This window comes from Vanellus vanellus (assembly GCF_965231255.1).
Source record: "Vanellus vanellus genome assembly, chromosome: 11".
NCBI classification, from domain to species: Eukaryota; Metazoa; Chordata; class Aves; order Charadriiformes; family Charadriidae; genus Vanellus; species Vanellus vanellus.
Window position 1 is genome coordinate 7,323,699 of NC_138916.1, and position 20,994 is coordinate 7,344,692.

The window sequence follows — 20,994 nt, forward strand, 5'->3', positions numbered from 1 at the left end:
CAATCTCTGAGGCTTTGGGCTTGGTTAGGTATTCAGAGTATTTCAACATACAGTTCTTCATACAAAACTGCTTTGTCCAACAAACGCCCTCATCTTGTAGAGAATTTAGTTTAGGTCATTTAACAAAGACATTGCTTTAAAACTATTCTTATTTGATCTGGTTGTCTATTATAGGAGCGCTATTCCTTTTTAACTGTTCAGTATATGCAGCAATTATAGGGTGCGGATAGAAAAAGGTTCATTAGAACAGTATATCTTTTGCTTATTAGCTGTAGTTTTTGATGGCTAATAAATCTTTTCTTCTGGCCAATTTTCAGTTGAGGTAAATTGTACTTAAGCCAAACTCAGGCTGGAAATAATCAAATTGCCATCATGATTCAAAAAAGCTGGTTCAGACAGCCCTTCAGATCTGTAAACAGTGGATATCCCACAGACTCTAGAAAAGAGATAACATCCAAGGCAAAGGAGGGCTCAGAATTATGTCATATTAAGTACTAGTACCTACGTAGTGATTGGGTTTTTTCCTTATTTAACAAGTTTTTGTTGAATTCAAGATATGTTGTATTTGACAGATCGTTGCATCTCACATGCCACAGAAGATGCTTTACACAAAAGCATGCATTCCCACACAGTTAAATACAAAATAACATTCAAACCAAAATAGTCTAGGGAAAGTTGATTCAGGTTTCCTCTTTACTATATGCCTTGAAAACTGCTTACTATGTATTGGTTTTGCCTGAGAAGAAAGTATTGATATTTTCGAAGACTAAGAAATAAAAATTGGAACTCAAAACACTCACATTCTGTATCTCCTTTAGTCAATGCAGTATACCTCCCACCACCCCCCCCACACCCCCCATCCCTGCCGAAGAAAAGAAGGGAAATGTCCCACTACTGTACAACTTTGTGTGTTTGAATTGAAGCTCATTGCTGAAATCAGTGGATAGGTTCCTTCACCTACCTACCAGAGAAATTTGTACTTGCTAGCAAGCTGCAGCTGTGTTTTGATTTTGGGATTAGTTACTTTTAATTTTGGGATTCTTAAGCAGAGAAAGAGGAGGTTTCAGAAATGGAATGGTGGCAGACCGAGATAAGAACTCTGATTCAGTCTGGTCTCATCCTTGTACCTAATCACCAGGTTGAAGAACTTGATGCTTGTCATGTTGCTCCAGTACATCTCAGCTGTCTGCAGGCATTGGTCTCCTGCTCCGCAGGAATCCCAAAACTTAATCTAAACTGGGAGTAGCTGTTATGAGTCTGTTGGACAAACTGAGAAAGAAAAGCAAGGTTACCATAGGGAGCTGTTTAGAAGGAGATCTAAGGACGTGAAAACAGATCTTGCTCAGATTTTACAGGCAAAAGAGAGGAGCAGACCGCAGATGGCCAGGTGGAACAGCAGGGTAGGCGACTTCCCCGTTTCAGCTTTTTGAGGTTTTTTTCATTACTGGCTGCAGTACAAATTAGATTTTCCATAGGAGAGAAAAATCTCTTTGGAGTGCTAAGTAGGTGTCCACTACAGGTGGTCCTGTAGGACAGACTGAGGGTTTTTTTTATTGTATTTTTCCTTTTTTTGTTAATTTGTTCTTGCAATCAAGATAAATTATGTAGTCAGAGTGCCCTGCTTGGGCACGATTCTGCAATGCAGATTTATATGCTCTTATATATGTGGATTTTATTATTTTTAAAATTAGCTTTACATGAACAGAGGTATTAATTTCAGTTTTTTTAAAATCTCCTTTGCTTCCATGTTATGTTGACAAAATTATTTTGTCGACAATTTTCATGTTCATGTAGTTAGCATAAATAAAGGTCCAAGAAAAAAAGTGGAATAAGTGGATCAAAGGATGTGCCAGGTTGCTATGGATACTTGTTAATGATGATTTTTCATTCTCATTAATCTTTAGGAAAATCCTCAGCAGTGGCACTGCAATCATACAAGGTGGCCCACATGAATTACTGGCAATGGTGAAATAAAATTGAACATTGAAAAGGTTTCCCAGAGAGGCTGTGACGTCTTTCTCCTCGGAGATACTCCAAAGCTGCCTGGACAGGGTCCTGGGCAACTGGCTCGAGGTGGCCCTGCTTGAACGGGGGTGTTGGACAAGGTGACCTCCAGAGGTCCCTGCCAACCTCAAACAGATGTGTAACAGACGAGAAGGATTTCAGATGTGTGAATATGATCATAAGTAGTGAATCAAGCAACTTGGTGAAGTGATACTGAAAAGTAAATAAGCCTCATGGAATTTTGGACTTGATGTGCAGTCATGCTTGACATCAGCTGACCAAAGGGATAAAGGTCCTTCTGATACAGCCTTATCTGGAATATGCCTTTCACTTCTAGAAGCCTCATTAACTAGGAGATGAGGATTTTAAGAAAAACTTCAGGACTGATAGTCTGGAAATACTAACGTGAGAAAATAGCTGGAAATCTTTGTAGCGTACTTTCTTGCCAATAACATGATTCTTCCTACTTCCTTTTAGCTAACAAATTACACTGAGGATGACCTAATGGACTGCAAATGCTGAAAAGCAGTCGCAGCCAACAGCAGCGAAGAATTCAGTAAGGAATATGAGAGCAAATTGCAAGTCGAGGAATTTAGTCTGAACATCAGGAAAAATTTCCTGATGAGTTTGGGTAATGGGAAGAGGGATAGAGGGAAGGAGAGGTGTCTCGCTGCTTGATCAGAGAATTGTATCCTCCATCAGTCTACTGTTAATAATTTCCATCGTGCCATGATGGGCTGGATGCCATCAGACCTGTGCGAAGGTTACTGTATTTGTCCCACAAAAAAAAAAAAAGTTGTGTTCAATTACTGTTTTCCACATATAGTGAAAATTAATGACAATTATGGAAGTTCTCTGCACACCTAACACTAAGAAGACAATCACTGCTTTCATTTAAGAGCGTGTGTAGGTTCTGTTGCCCACCTTCATTTGTCATGTCTCTCAGAAGCTGTGCTCTGTGTGTATTACATGTTTAAGTGGCACTCAGCTGTGAATTATCGTCTTTACTTTTGTCTGCTTCCCACAACCCTACCATTTTTCAGTTGTCTTCTATCTAGTGTGTTTATTTCTGGCTTCTAGGCAGAGGCAGAGCTTGAAAATGTGATAGTGATAGTAACGACATTAAACTAGGAAAAAAAGAAAGGAGATAAGTAAAACCAAAAATTCTACAAAATGCTTATGAAGTCATAGAAGGGCTTGGAAGTGTTCAGGTAGAGAAGTGGGGAATTTAAGGGATTTATTCTTGCAGTCCAGATAAAAGAATGATCTGTTTCATAAATGAGTGACTTTATAGGTTAGCTTTCCAAAGGTGTTGGGCATTTCTATTTCCTGGAAGATTGGGGGGCTGGTCGAAAGCATACTGGTGCTAGTTGGAAAACCTTTTTTTTTATATATTTTTTTATTTTTATTTTATTTTGTCACTCAGTTTTAAGTTATGTTTTCAGTCTTACCTTTATTGGGGGAAAAGTACCCCATTGCATTTAGTGATCAGCAACATATCCCTAAAAGTTAGTAGCACGTGTTGTTTAACATAAAGTTTCTCTCTTCTGACTGTCAAAATTTTTGATCCATGAAACGTGTAACTGCACATTTAGTAAGTTTTTCAGTAAAAGAGAACATTTAAAACAAACTTAGCAATTGTGTTTGTCCATTCATATATGAAGAAAAAGGTTTGTTGAAATTTGTATAGGTTGGGAAAAATAAGACTAATATATTCAGATGAATAGGATAGCACAGGTATATTTTAAGGAATTTAAGGTATTTAGTAAATTATATTCTAAGCATTTGCCTCTCTATATGTACGTGGTGGTTTACGCTATTGATTTGTGTTGTTAAATTTAAATTTCTGACACTTGATGCTATTGAGAATAGGTAATATAGGTTGGAGATTAATCTGACGGGAGGGACTACTTCCCTGGGTGCTTTATAACTTTTTAGCACTGACGTGAAAAAATTACAAATCTTGTTCTATGTGCTTATACACATCTTTGGCTTTCCGAAATGTATTATCTCTATGTTCATCTGGGTAGTAATAATTATGTAATCTAACATGAGTTTTCTCTGATACTCCTGTCACAGCCAGTTATCTTTTTTCATAGACATCCTGTTACTCAGTTTTTCTTTGTCTTCTGTCATTGCTTGTGCCTTTCAGACATCAGATTATGAATAGAACAGAAACTGCCCAAACCATCCCAGATAGGACTGGGATAGCTCAGTCTCTTTTTTTTTTTTTTTTTTTTTAATATATTGTCTGTACTCATCTTTGTTAGATTCTTTCAGCGGGTGATTTATTCATGTTGGCCACCTTAGAAATTTAGGACTAATTGTCATGGTTTTGACACAAACCACCATACTGTCAGCATATTGCCACTTAATACCCATGTTTTGGAGAACTAGATGTTGAAAGGCATTTTCACCAAGTAAAGATGATGAATTTAATAATTTTTTTTTTCCCAAGTTGTGTATTCCATAATGGTATAAACAATTTGAAAGGAAGAAACAGCTCTTCAGAGTACAGAAGACTCTTCATGTGCTCAAATTGTCTTCCAATTATATCTTACATCTAGTTTATTTTTTTAAATTCCTTCCAAGAACAGCACTTTTTTGTCTTTGTCTTAAATTACTTGCTCATTGTGAAGCTGGTTGAGGATCTATGGAGTACTCCTCAATAAGGCATTTATTTTACTCTAAAAATGAAATATTCTCTCTCCACTTTCTGAAGGGCTGTGTATCTGCTCCAGCTAGATGAAGAGAACAGAAAGACTTTCAGTAATGCCTGCGGTATTTCGATCAGACCTGTTGAAGGCCAATGTAAAGAAAAGACTTGGGTTTCTCCATAGAGCTGTCTTACTGTTAGAATTTTATGTTCTGCTCTCCTACCATATAGAATACTTGTATTGATTCTTTCTATGTATTTTCTGAAGTGCAAAGCTCCATTGGCAAAAATGCTTGGCCTTTTCTCATCTAACTGCATCTTGATCTAGATTCCTTCCATATTCTGTAAAGAGAAATGAGAATTTTCATCTCATCTTTGGGCAAATGTGGAGGAGGAGAGGGATGATCCTACTTCCAGATGTGCCCATCTTTTTTTGTTATCTGTAGAGGCAATCAAGGTGAAATGCTTAGACTTCTGATTTTAGATGTCTGAAAGTAGGTGAAATTCATCTCATTAGAAATTCTAATAGGAAAATGAATCTCCAGTTCCTTACACAGGTACCCCTCCCCATCTTAAAAAAAAATATGTTTTGGTAATAACCAAAGAAAAAAAGTTGACAACTCTATAAGTTAAATTCGTCCTACTCAAGCTGACATTAATGTTTCTTATGTTGCCAAGGCACTCACCTTTATTATGTTTAGAGGAACTAGAAAAACATGTTTCATTGTAGAGTCTATGTGCATGGGTGTCACAAGAGACTATGATTTTTGTGACAAAAGCAGATTTACACCAGGAGCTTGGCTAAGAATTCCTTTTTTTATTCCCATTAGTTTACCAAACAATATCCGAAAGTAATGACTTTTGCTGACTATTAGACTAGTGTGGAGTCTGCAAGGGAAAACATTTTCTCTGTTGCTATTATTTTATTTCCAAGAATATATTTTTCTTTCCAATTTCTTATGTTACCTACTTCAATAACTGGAATATGTGTTTCAGAAGAGTGGGAATATGAGTGACAAGGAAGAATAAATAGCAGATGTGATGTGTTGGTTCACTAAAATTTCAATGGTTGGTTCAAGTTTGTTTAAAAAGTTTCAATGCTGTGTCTTCCAGAGTTGATAATTCAGAAGATCCAGTGTATGAGAGCTTAGAAGAGTTCCATGTTTTTGTCCTAGCCCATATTTTGAGAAGACCAATTGTTGTAGTAGCAGACACAATGTTACGAGACTCAGGGGGAGAAGGTAAGAGTTTCTCATGAGAAATTTATGTACCTATGTAAATTGAATCAATCATAAGCTCTCACAAACAAAAGCCAGCTGTAACATATCAGAGTGTTTATGGGATAGCCGCTGCCTTTTTCTGAGACAGAGGGGAAAAAAAAAAAGAGCGGAATAATACTCTATCCATTTCTATTAGATAAAAGTAAAAATTACAGGATAATTATTTGAGTCTTGCTGCAAATCTGTTTATCCTAAATATTTACTGGTAACTTAATAACCACCAAATTACAGAACATAATACATTTCTTACTGGTTGCCCTGGTTTCAGCTGGGAAAGAGTTAATTTTCTTTCTAGTGATTGCTGTGAAAGGAATGTCAATAATACCTATTGTTTTTAGTTGTTTCTAAGTGGTATTTACACTATTCAAGGACTTTTTTCATCTTCCCATAGAAGAAGAGACCAAAGGATAGAATGGCCAGTGGAATATTCCATGCCATAGACATCATGCTCGGTATATAAGTGGGGGTTCACCAGGTGGCAGGAATCCCCGATCACTGCTTGGGAGGGTGCCAATTAGCCAGGCAGTGAGAGTGACTGGTGTCATTAGTATTATTATTTGTCGTGGTTGGGGGGGGCGGCTGCCGGTGGTGCCGGTGCTCTGGGGGGGGCGGCTGCGGCCGGGCCGGGCCGCGGTTCACGCCGCTGCACATCGCCGAGTGGCTGCGCAGGTCTCAGTGGTGGCAGCGCACGGTACCCTACAGCTACCCCTGCACAGATGTTTCACATGAAACCACCCCTGCACCACATTCAGGAGCATCAACAACAAAATCACGATCTTAAGAAGGTAACAGTCCTTATCCTCAGAGCCCAGAAGGTTTCCATGCCCCAGCTCTGATGGTGTCACATGATACTTATGTATCAAAGGGCGAAGTAAACATTCCCCAGGTAGAACCAAAAGTATAATTAATAACAGAATCCATCACCTGATGCCCGAGATATACAGGTAGAGCCGTTACCCAACTCATCGTGTTATACATCTGAATTGCGAAACACACCAAGACAGTACCTTTAAACCTTCGCATAAAAAGACAAAGAATAAATGAAATTTGCAACACCTTTGGCAGGTTAGACCAAGTTGACTGCATTAAGGTCCAACAAAGCTGTTTAAAGGCATGATACACGATTTCGTCTAAGAATGACATGATGCAAGCTGTCTGTTCTAAGAGCAAGCTGGAATTCAAACTATTTGGACAATTTATCACAGCTCTGGTGGAGCACTGTTCATGCCCCACGTTGGGCGCCAATTAATCTGTCGTGGTTTAGGCCAAATCCACCACTGGGGACCCGAGGGACCCCAGACGGGACCGACAGATGCTCCCCTCTACCCCTCTACAAAGAGAGAGGCAGAGGAGGAAAGAGACTTATGAGTTTAGAAGAAACTCAACTACTTTAATGAAATATTAATAATAAAATAAAAAGAAATAATGAAAAATATATACAAAACCGTATCAAGCTCCCGAGATGACAATCACGTCGCTGGCTGGCACTGGGGCAGTCCCAGCCTGGACTCAGTGACGGACAGGAACTGGATTCCGGATCTGGATTCAGGATCGGGATCACAGGCAGACGAACAGAGTCCTCCTCAGACGTCAGCCATTGAAGGAAGAGCCCGTGACCCTTTGATCCCTCAGCTTTTATACTGAGCATGAGGCAGATGGGATGGAATACCCTGCTGGTCAGTTTTAGGTCACCTGTCCTGTCTGCTCCTCCCCGCAGGTGAAACCCCACTATGCTTTTCCACTTCCGACCCTCCAACGGGGCAAATAATGAAGTTAGTTGGCCTTGGGGGTTATAGCAATAAGTATAAGCAAGAGCCTCTCTGCATCCCATGCCTGGGCATCAGCTATAAACAATTGGTCTTATCACTCTGAGAGAGTGAACACTGTCTGCACAATATGCTGTTAATTTCAGTTGTTAGAAGAGGCCCAGCTAAGAAGCGAAGTTACTGAACAAAATTGGTTCTGTTTTACCTCAAACCAGGACATTATTGTTATTTTTCTGTTATTGTTTCTATTAAACTGCCTTTATCTCAGCCCATGAGGTTTTTTTCTCGTTTTGCCCTCCTTTTTTTTCTCCTCTTGACCCCCACTCTTCTTTCAGGGGGGGTGAGGGGAGGGAGCGAGCGAGGGGCTATATGGTTCTAGTTGCCGGCTGGGGTAACCATGACACTGGTCTAGGTTGACAAGGTTTTAATTTTGCTGTGTTATTTTGGTGCCCCTTAAAACTCTGCATAAATCAATCTAATCTGACTTTGAAAAACTGAATTTTGAATGTGTGTATCTTGGCTTTTTGTTTTCATGAACTCCTTTGCAACCTCTCATTCAAGAGTTTCCAGAATGCTGTGTTTGTTCAGTTTGCACATGTGAGCGCGCAAATGTTAGACCCTTATGTGCAGCCAGCTGGACGGCTGTCTGAGCAGGACTCAAATGATTCAATTAATCACTCTCACTTTTTACCATGAACTAATAGAATACTAATTAATGATAGTATGTTGCTTAACTAAAGGCAAATGCTTGGTTGATTAAAAAGGGTGATGTTAAACACGTGATGGATTCTACAGAAATTTACTTCCACAGGAAAATGCTGGGTAATCTCGGTTTCCATTCAAATTGTGAACTACAAGTAATGGTTGTACGATTGCTATCTGCTCTGACAGACTCGATCACAATTGCTTCATTTCCTCGTAACTTTTCCTATCCCAAATTGCCCTCCCCCCACATTTTCTTCTTCTTGACCCAATCTGGTTCTGTCACAATCCCAGTGTTTTTGTCACTGCTGGCCTCATGGACCATGATCAAGTTACCCCAGTTTGGCTGTTGTATGTATAAAGTACGGGTTTTCAAAAAGACTAATAACTAATAAAATTTGGATAGACTCACCAAAATGTAGGTTTATGCCACAAACCAATACTGTTCTCCGTCCCCAAGTCTGGATATGGCAGGGCTTTTCAAAGGAAAAGCTTCTAGTAAAATCAGTGTATTCTTTGGATTTATTTTTTCCTTATGCTTATTTTGGAAATACTTCAGTAATAAGGATTCGTATTGGTATTGTCACAGCAAAAGGAAAAATAATTTTTCAGAAGCAAACATGTTGAGAGAATTTTCCTGCCCAAACTTGCTGTTTCCTATAATTAAATATAAACAAGCGTAGAATCTTCCAAAGGAACGAGCTTTGCCCTTACAGATGCAGCATCCCATTCAAATTCTACTTGGAGAATTTTTTTAATCTTTCCTTATCATTATTATATATCCATACATATACACACTCATACATATATGATGTCTGTGTAGACTATAAACACGTTCGTAATATTTCTTATAAAAATCTGTTAATACAAGGCGTGAGCAGAGTATTTTACCAAGAGAACCGATAGTCTCTTTACTGCTGATTGTTAGAAAACATCCTTCTGCCTAGAAGTATTACAGGGAAGTATAAATCTGCATGCATGTGTGAGTCATCAATATTTTGTTGTAAGACCTTAATATCTTTACTAATCAACAATTAGAGCAAGTAAGAGTATGTAAGAGCAGAATGTTTTCATTATTGTTCTCAGTATATTTCCTGATGTGTTCATAATGAAATTTTACCTGTTGTTATGACTGTTTTCTGCATTGATTACTCCACTTTAGGCCGCTGTCCTGAAGCTCTGAAAATGTTGTAGCAAAATTGTTACCTACAATAGAACCAACATTATTGTCTGTTCTTTGACATAGTTAAAAAAAAAAAAAAATGTCATTTTTCTTTACAGCGTTTGCACCTATACCATTTGGAGGAATTTATTTACCACTTGAAGTTCTACCTAACAGATGCCACTGCTCACCTCTTGTGCTAGCCTATGACCAGGCCCATTTCTCTGCTCTTGTTTCCATGGAACAAAAAGATCAACAGAGAGAACAAGGTATGCTATAAACACAGCAACTCGCAGGTATATATTGAACACAACGCAAAAAGTACTTTCTTCTACATGTAGGTGTATTTATCTATCAGAAAAGAAACAACGTGCACTAAATTTTATTGCTGCATTCTTAGGAGTCTAAGCGGTCTAATCACAAGGCTGGGAGCCAAGAACTCTTCAGTCCTAATCCTTGTGCTGTCACTCTCCGTCTTGGGCACTTCAACCTTTTCTGTCAGTTCCGTATATGTAAAGAGGTATAATCATAGTTACCAACTATGCTTCTGGGTTCCTGAAGGCCTTTGTTAATTAGGGTTAGTAAAGAGTTTAGAGGATTAAGTATGAGTCAGATTAGTATTGAAAACTTGTGTAGTGGAAAAAAATCTCTCTTCTAGTGTGCTAAATGGACTTTTCTCATTTAAAAACATTTAGTTGAAATGTTTTTATCTTATCATCTTACTGTCTTCTGTGTTACTTCAGAACAGTGACAACAGTCTGACCAGATATTTCTGTGTCAAGTTTGAGCTTCCTGGATACGGGACTGGGGGTGACAAGAGCTTCAGGTTTGTTCCTGCATCAGTAACCGAGGAGCTAGCTATAACCGCCCTTATTTGAAGACCTGTTTGCTTAATAATAGAAAGCTGTGAGATGAACTCCTATCTGTCTTTGCCCCTCCTGTGGGGAAGGGAAAAGTTTTTTGCCAAAAACATGGTGAGGCTTTACAAAAATTCAGTGGAGTTTTGCTGTTAGGTATGAGTCCTTTTTTTTTTTTTTTTTTTTTTTTTTTTTTTTTTTTTGCCTGCTGACACTGCAGAGGTGTTATAAATCCCTTATGAATGCATATTATCTCTAAAGTAAACATGGAATATGTGCTGGTTGTTGAGATCTCCTGAGTGAATTTCATTTAGTCCTCCTTCCTAGAGAGTAGTTTAGAGGCAACTAAATATCCTTCATTTAATTCCCAAACCCCACGTGCACTTCATCTGATGTTGGATGTATTAGGCATTTTCCATGCTTACGAGACTGTCAGAATGCTGCAGCTGTGCAAAGTAGAGAGAAAGATGTTCATTAAAACGAAGCAAAGGAGGAAAGAAACTCTTGAATAACAGATTTTGTTGTAGACATCTTCATGCAAGAATTTGATATCAAGTTAAGGCATCCTACTTGGAAGGAGCAGAGAGTTTCTTACGTTAGGTTGTGTGAGATGGGAAACCCTCTACAAAGGGTTGCAAGTGGTATTGGCAAACATTGTGTTGGTGAAAAGGAGACTGAATCGTAAGACAGTAATGGAAAAAAAGGTTAATCTAGAGGTCAGATATTCAAAGGGAAAATCAATCCAGTATTCATCCCTCAGTGGCTCTTTCAGGGGGTTGTAGGTGTGTTCTTGGCACTAGGTCTGGCCTTTCTGTTATACGTTGGGACATTGCAACTGCCTTTCAGCCCTCAGTCTGTAGAAGAGCGGCCCATAGGAACTGTTTCCCATGCTTTTCCCATAGGAACTGTTTCCAAAGCAGTACACTGAGGTATGATGTGAAACACCTTGTGAGAAATGAAACTCTGCAAAACAAATTCCTACCATTTTAATGCAATAATGTGATATGAATGGAGATACAGGTTTTGGAGAGCCTTTTTAAGGATAGTGTTTCACTGCTGATGGTTGCTGATGATACACTGCAGCCAGAACTGTAATGGCAGCATGCTATTAAGTTAACAGCTCCTGCATATATGTCTATATTACAAACTGTAGAGTTGTCTTATTTTAGAACGTCCCTCCACGTCCTTGGTTTTGATCCTTCTTAAGTCCGAGTTCTGTTGGTGGTGAAACCAGACAATTTCTGGAGTAGGCAGAGTCCGTTTCTTCCTTTCTAACAATTGGGATCAGAATAATATCAGTACACTGACAGTAACCTCATTTATTTTGGGCACGTCTATCTGCCTTCATACAATACTTCATTATCACAGGTCTACAATACTTCATTATTACAGGTCTTACAAGACCCTATGCGCATAAATAATTTGATTGAATACAGAGAACTTCACTATCTCTACAATAACTTTGCAGATAGGGTAACCACCACCCACCAAACCTTTTGCTACTGTGGTATCCTCTAAGTGACAGGACTGACAAAAAGTAGTGAGGGACACTCCTGTTCAGCTGCTCTGACCCTATCTCTCAGTATGTGTTAAAGTATCCCGTGATACACCTTGATGCCACCTACTGCAATACTCCTAATATTACAAGCCATTTATTTCTGGTAATTACACACTGCAAGATCTTGGGTTTGATGACAAGGTCACGTATTTGATTTCTCCCACAAGTGCTAGCAATAATGTTAAATATAGTTCTTGTGGTTAGAAAGTGCCTTTTCCATAGGATTTTCCTACACCTGTAGCCGCACAGGAAAGGTGCGGGAGAGAAAAAGCTACTAAATATTCAGCATAGCATCAATAACATTTAATATTGGCTTTGTTTGTGTATTAGTTCATCCAGGCCAATTACAAGGGCTGTTGAATCAAAATAGTATTTGTTTTGTATGACCCGATTTTACATGTTTTGCTGCAGGGCCTTGAATACACAGGCTTCAATTCCGTGGAGCAGCAGAAAGCACTTGGCATCAAGTCTGGGACGAAGGGAATGTTTCAGCTTCCAGCTGCCAAGCTCGTTGCTGTTAGAGACTGCAGCAGCCTAACAGCTCACACAGCCCTGCTATTGTTCTTCAAATGCTGTGGCAGGAAATAGATTGGCTCAAGGATGCTCTAATAATGCCTATTTTTTGTACCTTGTCAGCATAGAGATGTTGCAGCTTTGGCAAAAAGGAAGGGATAGCCACAGTTGTACAAGTCGGAAAACAGTGGCGTAGGTGTCACAGTACCTGGCCAGGTTTTGAACTATCGGAATGCTGCTGGGAGGTTAGAGCTACAGCTTCTTAAAAGGAGCACCTCTGATGGCCAGGCCGTTCATAACTTGTAGTCATAGTATTTACAGCCATGTAACTGGATGTCAGGAGCAGCACCTGCAGCTGTCAGAACTACTGTGTGTACGTACACATGTGTTTGAGCTGCTGAGCAGCTGTATTGTGGAGAAGACAGCGTGTCCTATATTTGTGAAACATGTGCAGTCAAATAAATGCTGATGTGAGTGCCACAACATCTGATCAAAAACCTATGAATACTTTTGTATTCATGCAGGCTATATTTATGCAGGTGGTTTGTATCTTTGTTTATGGAAAATAAAGACCAGTTCTCAACTGCCCCTAAGACTGCTTTACAAATGAATGTGACGGATCCTGCTTGCAGTCCTAACATTAAAATACTTTTCTGTCAGGAACGTGAGGAAATCCTAAAAGAAACCCCAGCTACCAAACAGAATTCTGTGAGAGAGAGGAAATCTCTTGCCATGAAGATAGAATTGTAAAACTCCATTACTTTAGCAGATACTTTTTGCAGGAAGCTGGTATTGCTTCATACCAACCTCAGGCTACCCCTTAGTATGAGTACACAGTTTCCATTTGACTCAGAGTTTGAAAAATAGTTAACAAATTTCTGTCTGAGGGTGGAGACAGTAGGTGTTACAACGCGTATGTTGGTTAAGACAGCAGTGATGTGCTATAGACAATCAGCTCTAAGCTTTGTTTTGTAATTAGATATTAAGATTTTAATAAAATTTAGTATCTAACCATTTTAATAGGTGTATTTTCAGTATCAGTAGAAACAGCCAGCTTAAAAAGCATTCCTTTAAAATTTTTTTATAAAAAAGGCTATTTATTGAACTACGTGAAAACCAGTTAGTTTCAAGCTGTCCTTAGAAAAGAAACTCGATTCACTTTTTGAGGTTTAGATCCCAAAGAGATGGATTCCCCTCCCTGACAGCTCTTTGGTCCTGGCTTCCTGCCATTGCCTGCCTCGGGATCACACTCCCGTTCTCTGCCAGGCTGTACCTGTAAGGTTGGGTGCTACCAGAAGTGGAAGTGCTGTGTTGTAAATTTATAATGCTGCTCTCTTGTAAGTTGCCTTCTTCCTTTAAAAGGTTGATATATTGCATTGTGAGGTCAATTGTAAATGCAGTCAGTACCTGCTAGTAATTCAGTTAATTGGCAGAATATCTGTTTTCCTTGGAAAACACAATCAGTTAATTGTGTTATCGGATATGCCAGCCCCTCTGTTGTGATAATTTGATTGAATGGAGCAGGGTAAGCCCTCATATTACACTACAGAGTGTTAAAAAGTGTATTCAGTTGTCATCTCTCCTGTACAGCTCTTACATTCTTGTGCTTCAGGAGCTCTCTCTTTCCAGTGTATTTTGAACGGTAGAGTTAGAGTCCCTGCTACTTAGTCACACTGAGTTCCTTTAAGGAGCTAAATTCTCTCAGAATATTAATTTCTGTGCTTGCATCTTACCGCAGTATCTGCAACTGAAGTTGATTTTGCTCCAGCTGTTCAATACTATATTTGCAGTTAATATGGGGAAAATCTTTCAAGAATTACCTATTATAAGCAGTAGGGGGCAACTTTTCCATGAAATTGGTAGAGGTTTGACCTTTTCATTTCCAGTCTGCAAAGATGAAAATATATATATACCCTTTCTGCAGTTGTTCTCAAATTGTCTGAACAAAATACTGAATTAAACTTCCTGCATTCTGCTAGGCGAGGAACAATATTTAACCAAAAATGCTGGACCTTTGTTTTGACAACATACGTTTTCTGAACTGCACAAAAGATGATAAACAGCATACAACCAATAAGTGTAATCAATTTTCAGTAATTCAGTGCCATGATGTTTGGGTGATTTCTCCAGGTTTCTTTGCCCCTTGGCTTTGCTGGAATGAATACCTATGTAAAGTCCTTAAGGTTTCTAGTATAGAAAATTAAATTCCTTGATTGGTTGTCAGAGAAGCAGCAGTGACCTGCACCATGCTGAGGATCCCACCCAGTCCCTTGACAGCTTTTACTTTTTTTTTTTTCTAATGAAATGGAAGCAAATTGCTGGCGCTAATTAATGCTGACAGCGTTTTTCTCTTAGTTTCTTGCTGGTGATGAATGATAGACACTCTGTAAAATCAGAGTGCAGTCCCTGCATGTGGAGTATAAAACAGAGTCATTAAGATATGTGTCAGAAGGCGGAGCGCTAGCAGAGAGAGGAAGGGACAGAAGAGCCAGAACAGCTAGACAGTAATGCTGGGATATAACAGCAGTAATGGGCTTTTCACTGCACTCAAGACAGGCCTCAAACTGACCTCTTAATCCATATATATGTTGATCTATGCTCCTCAATTATGTTAATTCAAAGTTTGAGTCCCAAATCGTGTAACTGCATTTTCCTTTGTTTCTTAATGCTGTTATCAATGTATTTTTGCTTCTTTGACAGTGGAAAACAAAAAGGTACTAAACTGAAAAGACAAAATTATTAACAAGTATGTGCATCTGTGTGAGAGATAGGCAGGAGTATTTCAACCTTTTATTGCTTTCTGCTATTCTAATGGGTCTGTCTGTAGGAAATGTTTATTGTGCATTACAAATGGCGATGTGGTTCTCCCAGAGGTCTCCCCTCCTCCACAGGTGACTATCTTTCACTCCAGGAGCAATCAGTGTATTAACCTCAGTGTATTGCACAAATATCAAAATAGGGAAATGGAGCCTGCTATAAATCATTTGTGGTGCTCTGGCTGAGGACACTCAAATTCTGTCCTTCTTTAACCAATTATGCTGCTTTTCACAGCTAATTCTTTTTTTTTGTCATTTTTGTTCCCCCCACCCCGATCCTTGTTTTTTCTCTACTGCAGCGGTGATCCCCCTGACTGATTCTGAACACAAGTTACTGCCTCTGCACTTTGCAGTTGATCCTGGGAAAGACTGGGAGTGGGGAAAAGATGACAATGATAACACCAAACTGGCCAAGTAAGACCTTTTTGTAACCTTAGTGTTAAGCAGTGAAATGTCTTGAGCCATACCTGATTGAAATATTGGGGGAACTGCTGACAGAGAGGGCTTTGTTCATGTTCTCTGGCTATATGGGAGAAGACATGGGTGGGTATCCGGCTGGCAGTCACAATTCAGGCTGGTGTTCCATCTCTCCCTGTTAAGAAATACTGCTTTTACTTTCAGGCTGGTTTTGACTGTTTGTTCCCTTCTTTTTTCTAGTTTGATTCTGTCTCTTGAGGCAAAGCTTAATCTTCTACACAGCTATATGAATGTAACATGGATACGCATACCATCTGAGACACGGGTAAGGTAACTTGCCCTCGGTCTAACCAAGATCAGAGAGATGCCAGGCACGGCAGGGTGCTGTGTAGGGCAGGCTGCCTGGACTGGCCAGCTGCCTGGAAACACCAAAGTGTCCTGGGAGCAGGGACAAGTCACTCATGGCTCACTGTCATGGCAGTCAGGCTTACAGATTCTTCTTTATTTTAATAACACAGTTGCTGGTATATTTTTGCCACTCGTGCTCTGTTTCGAAATGTATTTTCTAGCTTTATCTTTCTGTAGCTTATTTCAGTAGTCCATGCAGTTCAGAAAAGCCTTAAAATAGACCTTTTCTCGCCGTTGTTTTCTGAGAACTTGGCTTGCTCTCCTAATGCCACTGTTAGGTTACCAATCCCCAATCCTTTCGCTTTCTGAGAATACATTCGCACCCCTGGACAGCTCCCAGTTTAGAGTGGCTGACAAAAGGCCACGGACTGGTGCTGAACCAGAGCCCGCTTCTTTCAGACAGCTATTTTAGAAGCATGCTCAGCTGGCACCTAGTCAGCTGCAAATTCCTCTGCAAATTACATGGAATAGATTGAGGGGTTAGTCTGGAGGCAAAAGGTTGCTAGGAGAGGATGGAGGTGATTTAGACAGCCTACACAGATGGAATTTGAAAGGAGGAACAGGACACAAAAGGAGAAAGCGTTTAACAAACTACAAGAGGGGAAAAATGCATTTTTCTACAGTTTCTACAGTGGTAGCTACCACATCAGGGAAAGGAGAGGCAAAATGGTCCTGTACTTGTAAGCTGCAAGCCTGAAACTTGTGGGACCTGGGTTACCTCTCCCTGCTTTGCACTTGCCACGTGAGCACGGTCAGGTCACTTCAGCACTCATCTGCCCCTTTGCCAAGTGGGGATAACAGCTCTGCTCCTGACCGGGTGGTGGGGGCTTGGGGGTTCCAGAAACAGAGAGAGGACAGTGAAGTACCCAGGGACAGGAAGCAGGCATGCATTTCTATACTGGAACATTTCCAGAGCGCTTTTTTTTGTTTTCTCTCTGAATCATTATGGTTAGTTAAATATTTCATATTTAGCTCTAGCAGATTTTAGCTTCGTGATGCCTGAAAACAAGACCAAGTTTTGCAGGACTAAATGGACAGAGCCACATTTTCAAGTATCCTAGGATCCTCGTTATTGCATTTTCAGGAAATATATTTTATCACCTTACCTAAATTGTAACTTGTAACTCAGACTTCTGACACCATTTTTATCTGTGTTTTATTTCCAATAAGAATTAATATATGCCACTGTATTCCTCAGCCTACTTGCTGAAGTTTAATGTTTAATATTTCAGGCAAGATGTTTAGCTCTGGTACATCGTACCTTTGATTTTCATGCACCTGAACAATGAAGAAATGAATGTAAATAACTGAGTTTTGAACATAATGATGTTTGAAACATTGCTACATACAGGTTTGTGTGCTGCATCCCCTTCACAGCTTGCAGCGGAAACTCATTTCCCTTCCATCACAATGTTAGTTTCTCTGTCTCCCCCCAGCTGAGAGGCAGCCTGTATTGTGTGGAGGGGCCAATCTCTGCCTGCTGGCCAGCCGCTCCGCAGCAGGGAGGTTGTGCTGCAGCCCCCCCCTCCACAGGAGCACTAACTTGCATCTCTCCATTATTCAGACACTGATTTTCACAGAAACTCAGAATGAATGACCTCTGTTCTACAAATGTGCTTGAAATGAGCCAAAAGCTAGTGCAGGAACAAGCAAGATACGTAGTCAGCACAGCCAAATAAGCTTTATTTGGTGAAAAAAAACAGTGGAAAATGTCAGTGCGTAAATTAAGAAGTACATTTAAAATCAGCATCAAAATCTATATTGGATTTGTTTTGTTTTTTGGGTTGTTTTTTTTTTTCACCAAGTCCCTGTATGAAACTGATTTTGCTGTATCTAATTGTAATTACTTTTCCATAGCAGGCCCCTTTGGCTCAACCAGAATCCCCTACAGCTTCAGCCGGGGAAGATGTTCAGTCTCTGGCTGACTCAATGGACTCGGACCGAGATTCCATCTGTAGTAATTCCAATGGCAATAATGGCAAAACCAGTAAAGAAAAAGAAAAGGACAAACAGAGGAAAGATAAAGACAAAACCAGGACGGATTCCGTTGCCAATAAAATAGGAAGCCTCAGTAAAACCCTGGGAATTAAACTGAAAAAGAATATGGGTGGTCTCGGAGGCCTGGTGCACGGCAAAATGAGCAGAGCCAATTCAGGGAATGGAAAAAATGGTGACACAGTAGAGAAAGTCAAAGAGAAGAAGTCTAAGTCTCGGAAAGGGAGCAAAGAAGAATCTGGACAGTCTGCGAGCACTTCTCCATCCGAAAAGACCACTCCATCTCCAACTGACAGAGCTAGCAACTCGCCCATTGAAAAGATGAACACTAAATCCTTCTCTGACAAGCAGTCTGACCCATGGAAGTACAGCACTGACGTCAAACTCAGCCTAAATATTTTGAGAGCTGCCATGCAGGGTGAACGAAAGTTTATTTTTGCTGGCCTTCTGTTGACCAGTCATAGGCATCAGTTCCATGAGGAGATGATAGGCTATTACCTGACCAGTGCGCAGGAGCGTTTCAACGCAGAACAGGAACAGAAAAGAAAGGATGCTGAGAAAAAGGCTGCACTGAATGGGTCATCTAGTAGGAAACTGGAGCCAGAAGCGTATTCAAAAGAAAAATTAGAAACGTCTCCTCAGGATAGGGCATCACCCGTCTTGCCTCAAAGCCATACAACTCAACTGGTTTTAAAATTTAAGGATCGCACTAGTCCCACTCCTGGGTCATTTTCTTCACCTACTAATGGTGCTAAGAAAAGTGGACCCATTCCAGTATCTGCCCACTATAGCCATACGCCACCTGTTCAACGGCAAAGTGTCATCCATTTGCATGATGTCAACTCTAAGCCATCCAGCTTCCAAGATGATACCTACAAGCCAGTGGTTGGCACCTTAAAAACCTGTGCCACCTATCCCCAACAAAACAGATCGCTGTCTTCTCAAAGCTATAGCCCAGCTCGGATATCCGGTATCCGTACCGTGAACACAGTGGAATCACTGAGCTATGCCATGCCTACGGAACACAAGTCTCAGACATACACAAATGGATTCAATACTGGCGATATCAGAGACTGCTTAGAATATGCTGATGAGGATGCTCCTCAGACCTGGTTGAACAATGATAAAAATCAAGGCAGAAGCACAGTTTGCCCAATATATTCCATCCAGCAGAACCGCTGTAAGAAGGAGAACTGTTCCTTTTATGGTCGTCCTGAGACTGAAAATTACTGTTCATACTGCTACAAAGAAGAGTTAAAGCGCAGGGAGAGAGAAAGCAAGGGACACAGGCATTGAGGATTCTTCCATGACTACTTAGTTTTACCATTTTCTTACTTACAAAGTAAACAGTGTTGAATTGCATTAAAAGGAATCCTTAAAAAAAAAGAATAAAGGATTGATGAGTAAATAGTGTCTAGCTTTTCGCTTTTCCGGGGCAATGAGGAAATAATAGGATTAATTTATCATAAAAAAAAATTATTTTCCATTTTGTCAGCATCTTTTTTTACATATACTGGTAAGCTGAAGGGTTGTTTACTCCTTTGTCAGTGCTGTGTATATGTTTGGTCAAAAATTTACTAATGGTGCCTGAATTTACACTGACATCACTCAGGTAGTAGAATGATAGGGGAAAGTCATAATACCGGAGACGTGGTGTTATAGTAGGGTAGTATCTGTCTTGTAGACATCTGAAATTCTATAGCTATTACGAGAGTATTTGTTCCTCAGTAAAACCTAAATTTTTCATAGCCTTTTTTTTTCAGGAGGGTAGTGATTTTGCATACAGCACATTTTTAACATGGCAGCATATTGCATTACTACTGACGTTTGTACTCACTTTAGTCTGACATTGAATGGTTCTGGGGAAAGTGGGAGTGAAAGGACTGAATTCATGAGGGCTGTAGCTCTTCCTAACTTTAAGTTCTTACCAGTTATTTCTACATTTCCATAAAAAAGGTAGATTTGAGCCACTTTTATTTGTACTGAATTTTTAAACGGGTTTTATAAAAAATACATTATGACTGGCAAGACTTCATATCACAAGAAACCACCTCATAGTATAGTTTTGGGCACCTGAATTTCAGTAGTATTTTCATTGCTGTTAAAATTGAGAGAAATGTTAAAAATAAAATATAAAGCTTTTATTAGATTTGGAAAATTTGATGACCAGCTAGGAAATTTAGGATCATTTTAGAGCTGAATGAACTGCTTGTCAAAACAAATGTATTGCATCAATTGATTCCCTTAGCCATTGCATGAATTTAATCACTATTTATTCCTTTCTCAACATTATCAAGTGATAGTTGTTGCAAACATAATTACTTCTGAGCCTTTCTTGAAGACTGCTGGCTCCACCAGCCAGGAGGTTCCAAGGTGGCTATACGTGTATACTTGCCTCCAGTATGAATGGCAACTCCTAGCACAGAATTGCACAAGTCTGATATCCAAATATTTACATAACTATTTGCAATACTTTTGAAAATAAAACTTTGCTCATAGGGACATTTCTGGAAAGCAGACACAGCAAATACTGTTAAAGTACAGGTATGACATTAGGAAGTCTTCTGGTTTTGCAGCCCTCTGCCATCAACTGGCGTGATGTAGTAAGAATAGATCTTTAGTGTTAGGCTTGTAAGCAATGGCTCATTTACTGTCTACCTACATTTTTTTTTTTTCCAGAAAGAGCTCATTTTCCACAAATAGGTGAAGAATAGCCTTCAAGACTGCTTACTCAGCCACCTAAAGGTACAGAAAATTATTTCTGCCTTACTCATTATGGAACAGCACTTTTCTGGCCTGGCACAGGAAAGATTCTTTGCCAAAGAGTCTTTGTTTCTGATTCTTTTCTGCTGTACCCCAA

General features: G+C 39.7%; 1 protein-coding gene across 3 annotated transcripts in view; it reads left to right on the forward strand.

The window, feature by feature from the left end:
• The window catches only part of OTUD7A (OTU deubiquitinase 7A), a 145,846-nt gene extending 126,304 nt beyond the window's left edge, over positions 1-19,542 (forward strand). For 2 of the 3 annotated variants that reach the window (XM_082489109.1, XM_082489110.1), the window contains exons 12-16: positions 5,774-5,901; positions 9,690-9,839; positions 15,614-15,728; positions 15,972-16,056; positions 17,997-19,542. In XM_082489109.1, the coding sequence (XP_082345235.1) occupies positions 5,774-5,901; positions 9,690-9,839; positions 15,614-15,728; positions 15,972-16,056; positions 17,997-19,430 (1,912 nt within the window). In that variant the 3' untranslated portion in view covers positions 19,431-19,542. The remainder of the gene's footprint in view (positions 1-5,773; positions 5,902-9,689; positions 9,840-15,613; positions 15,729-15,971; positions 16,057-17,996) is intronic. The other variant, XM_082489111.1, reaches the window with a different exon arrangement.
• The last annotated feature ends 1,452 nt before the right edge of the window (positions 19,543-20,994 follow it).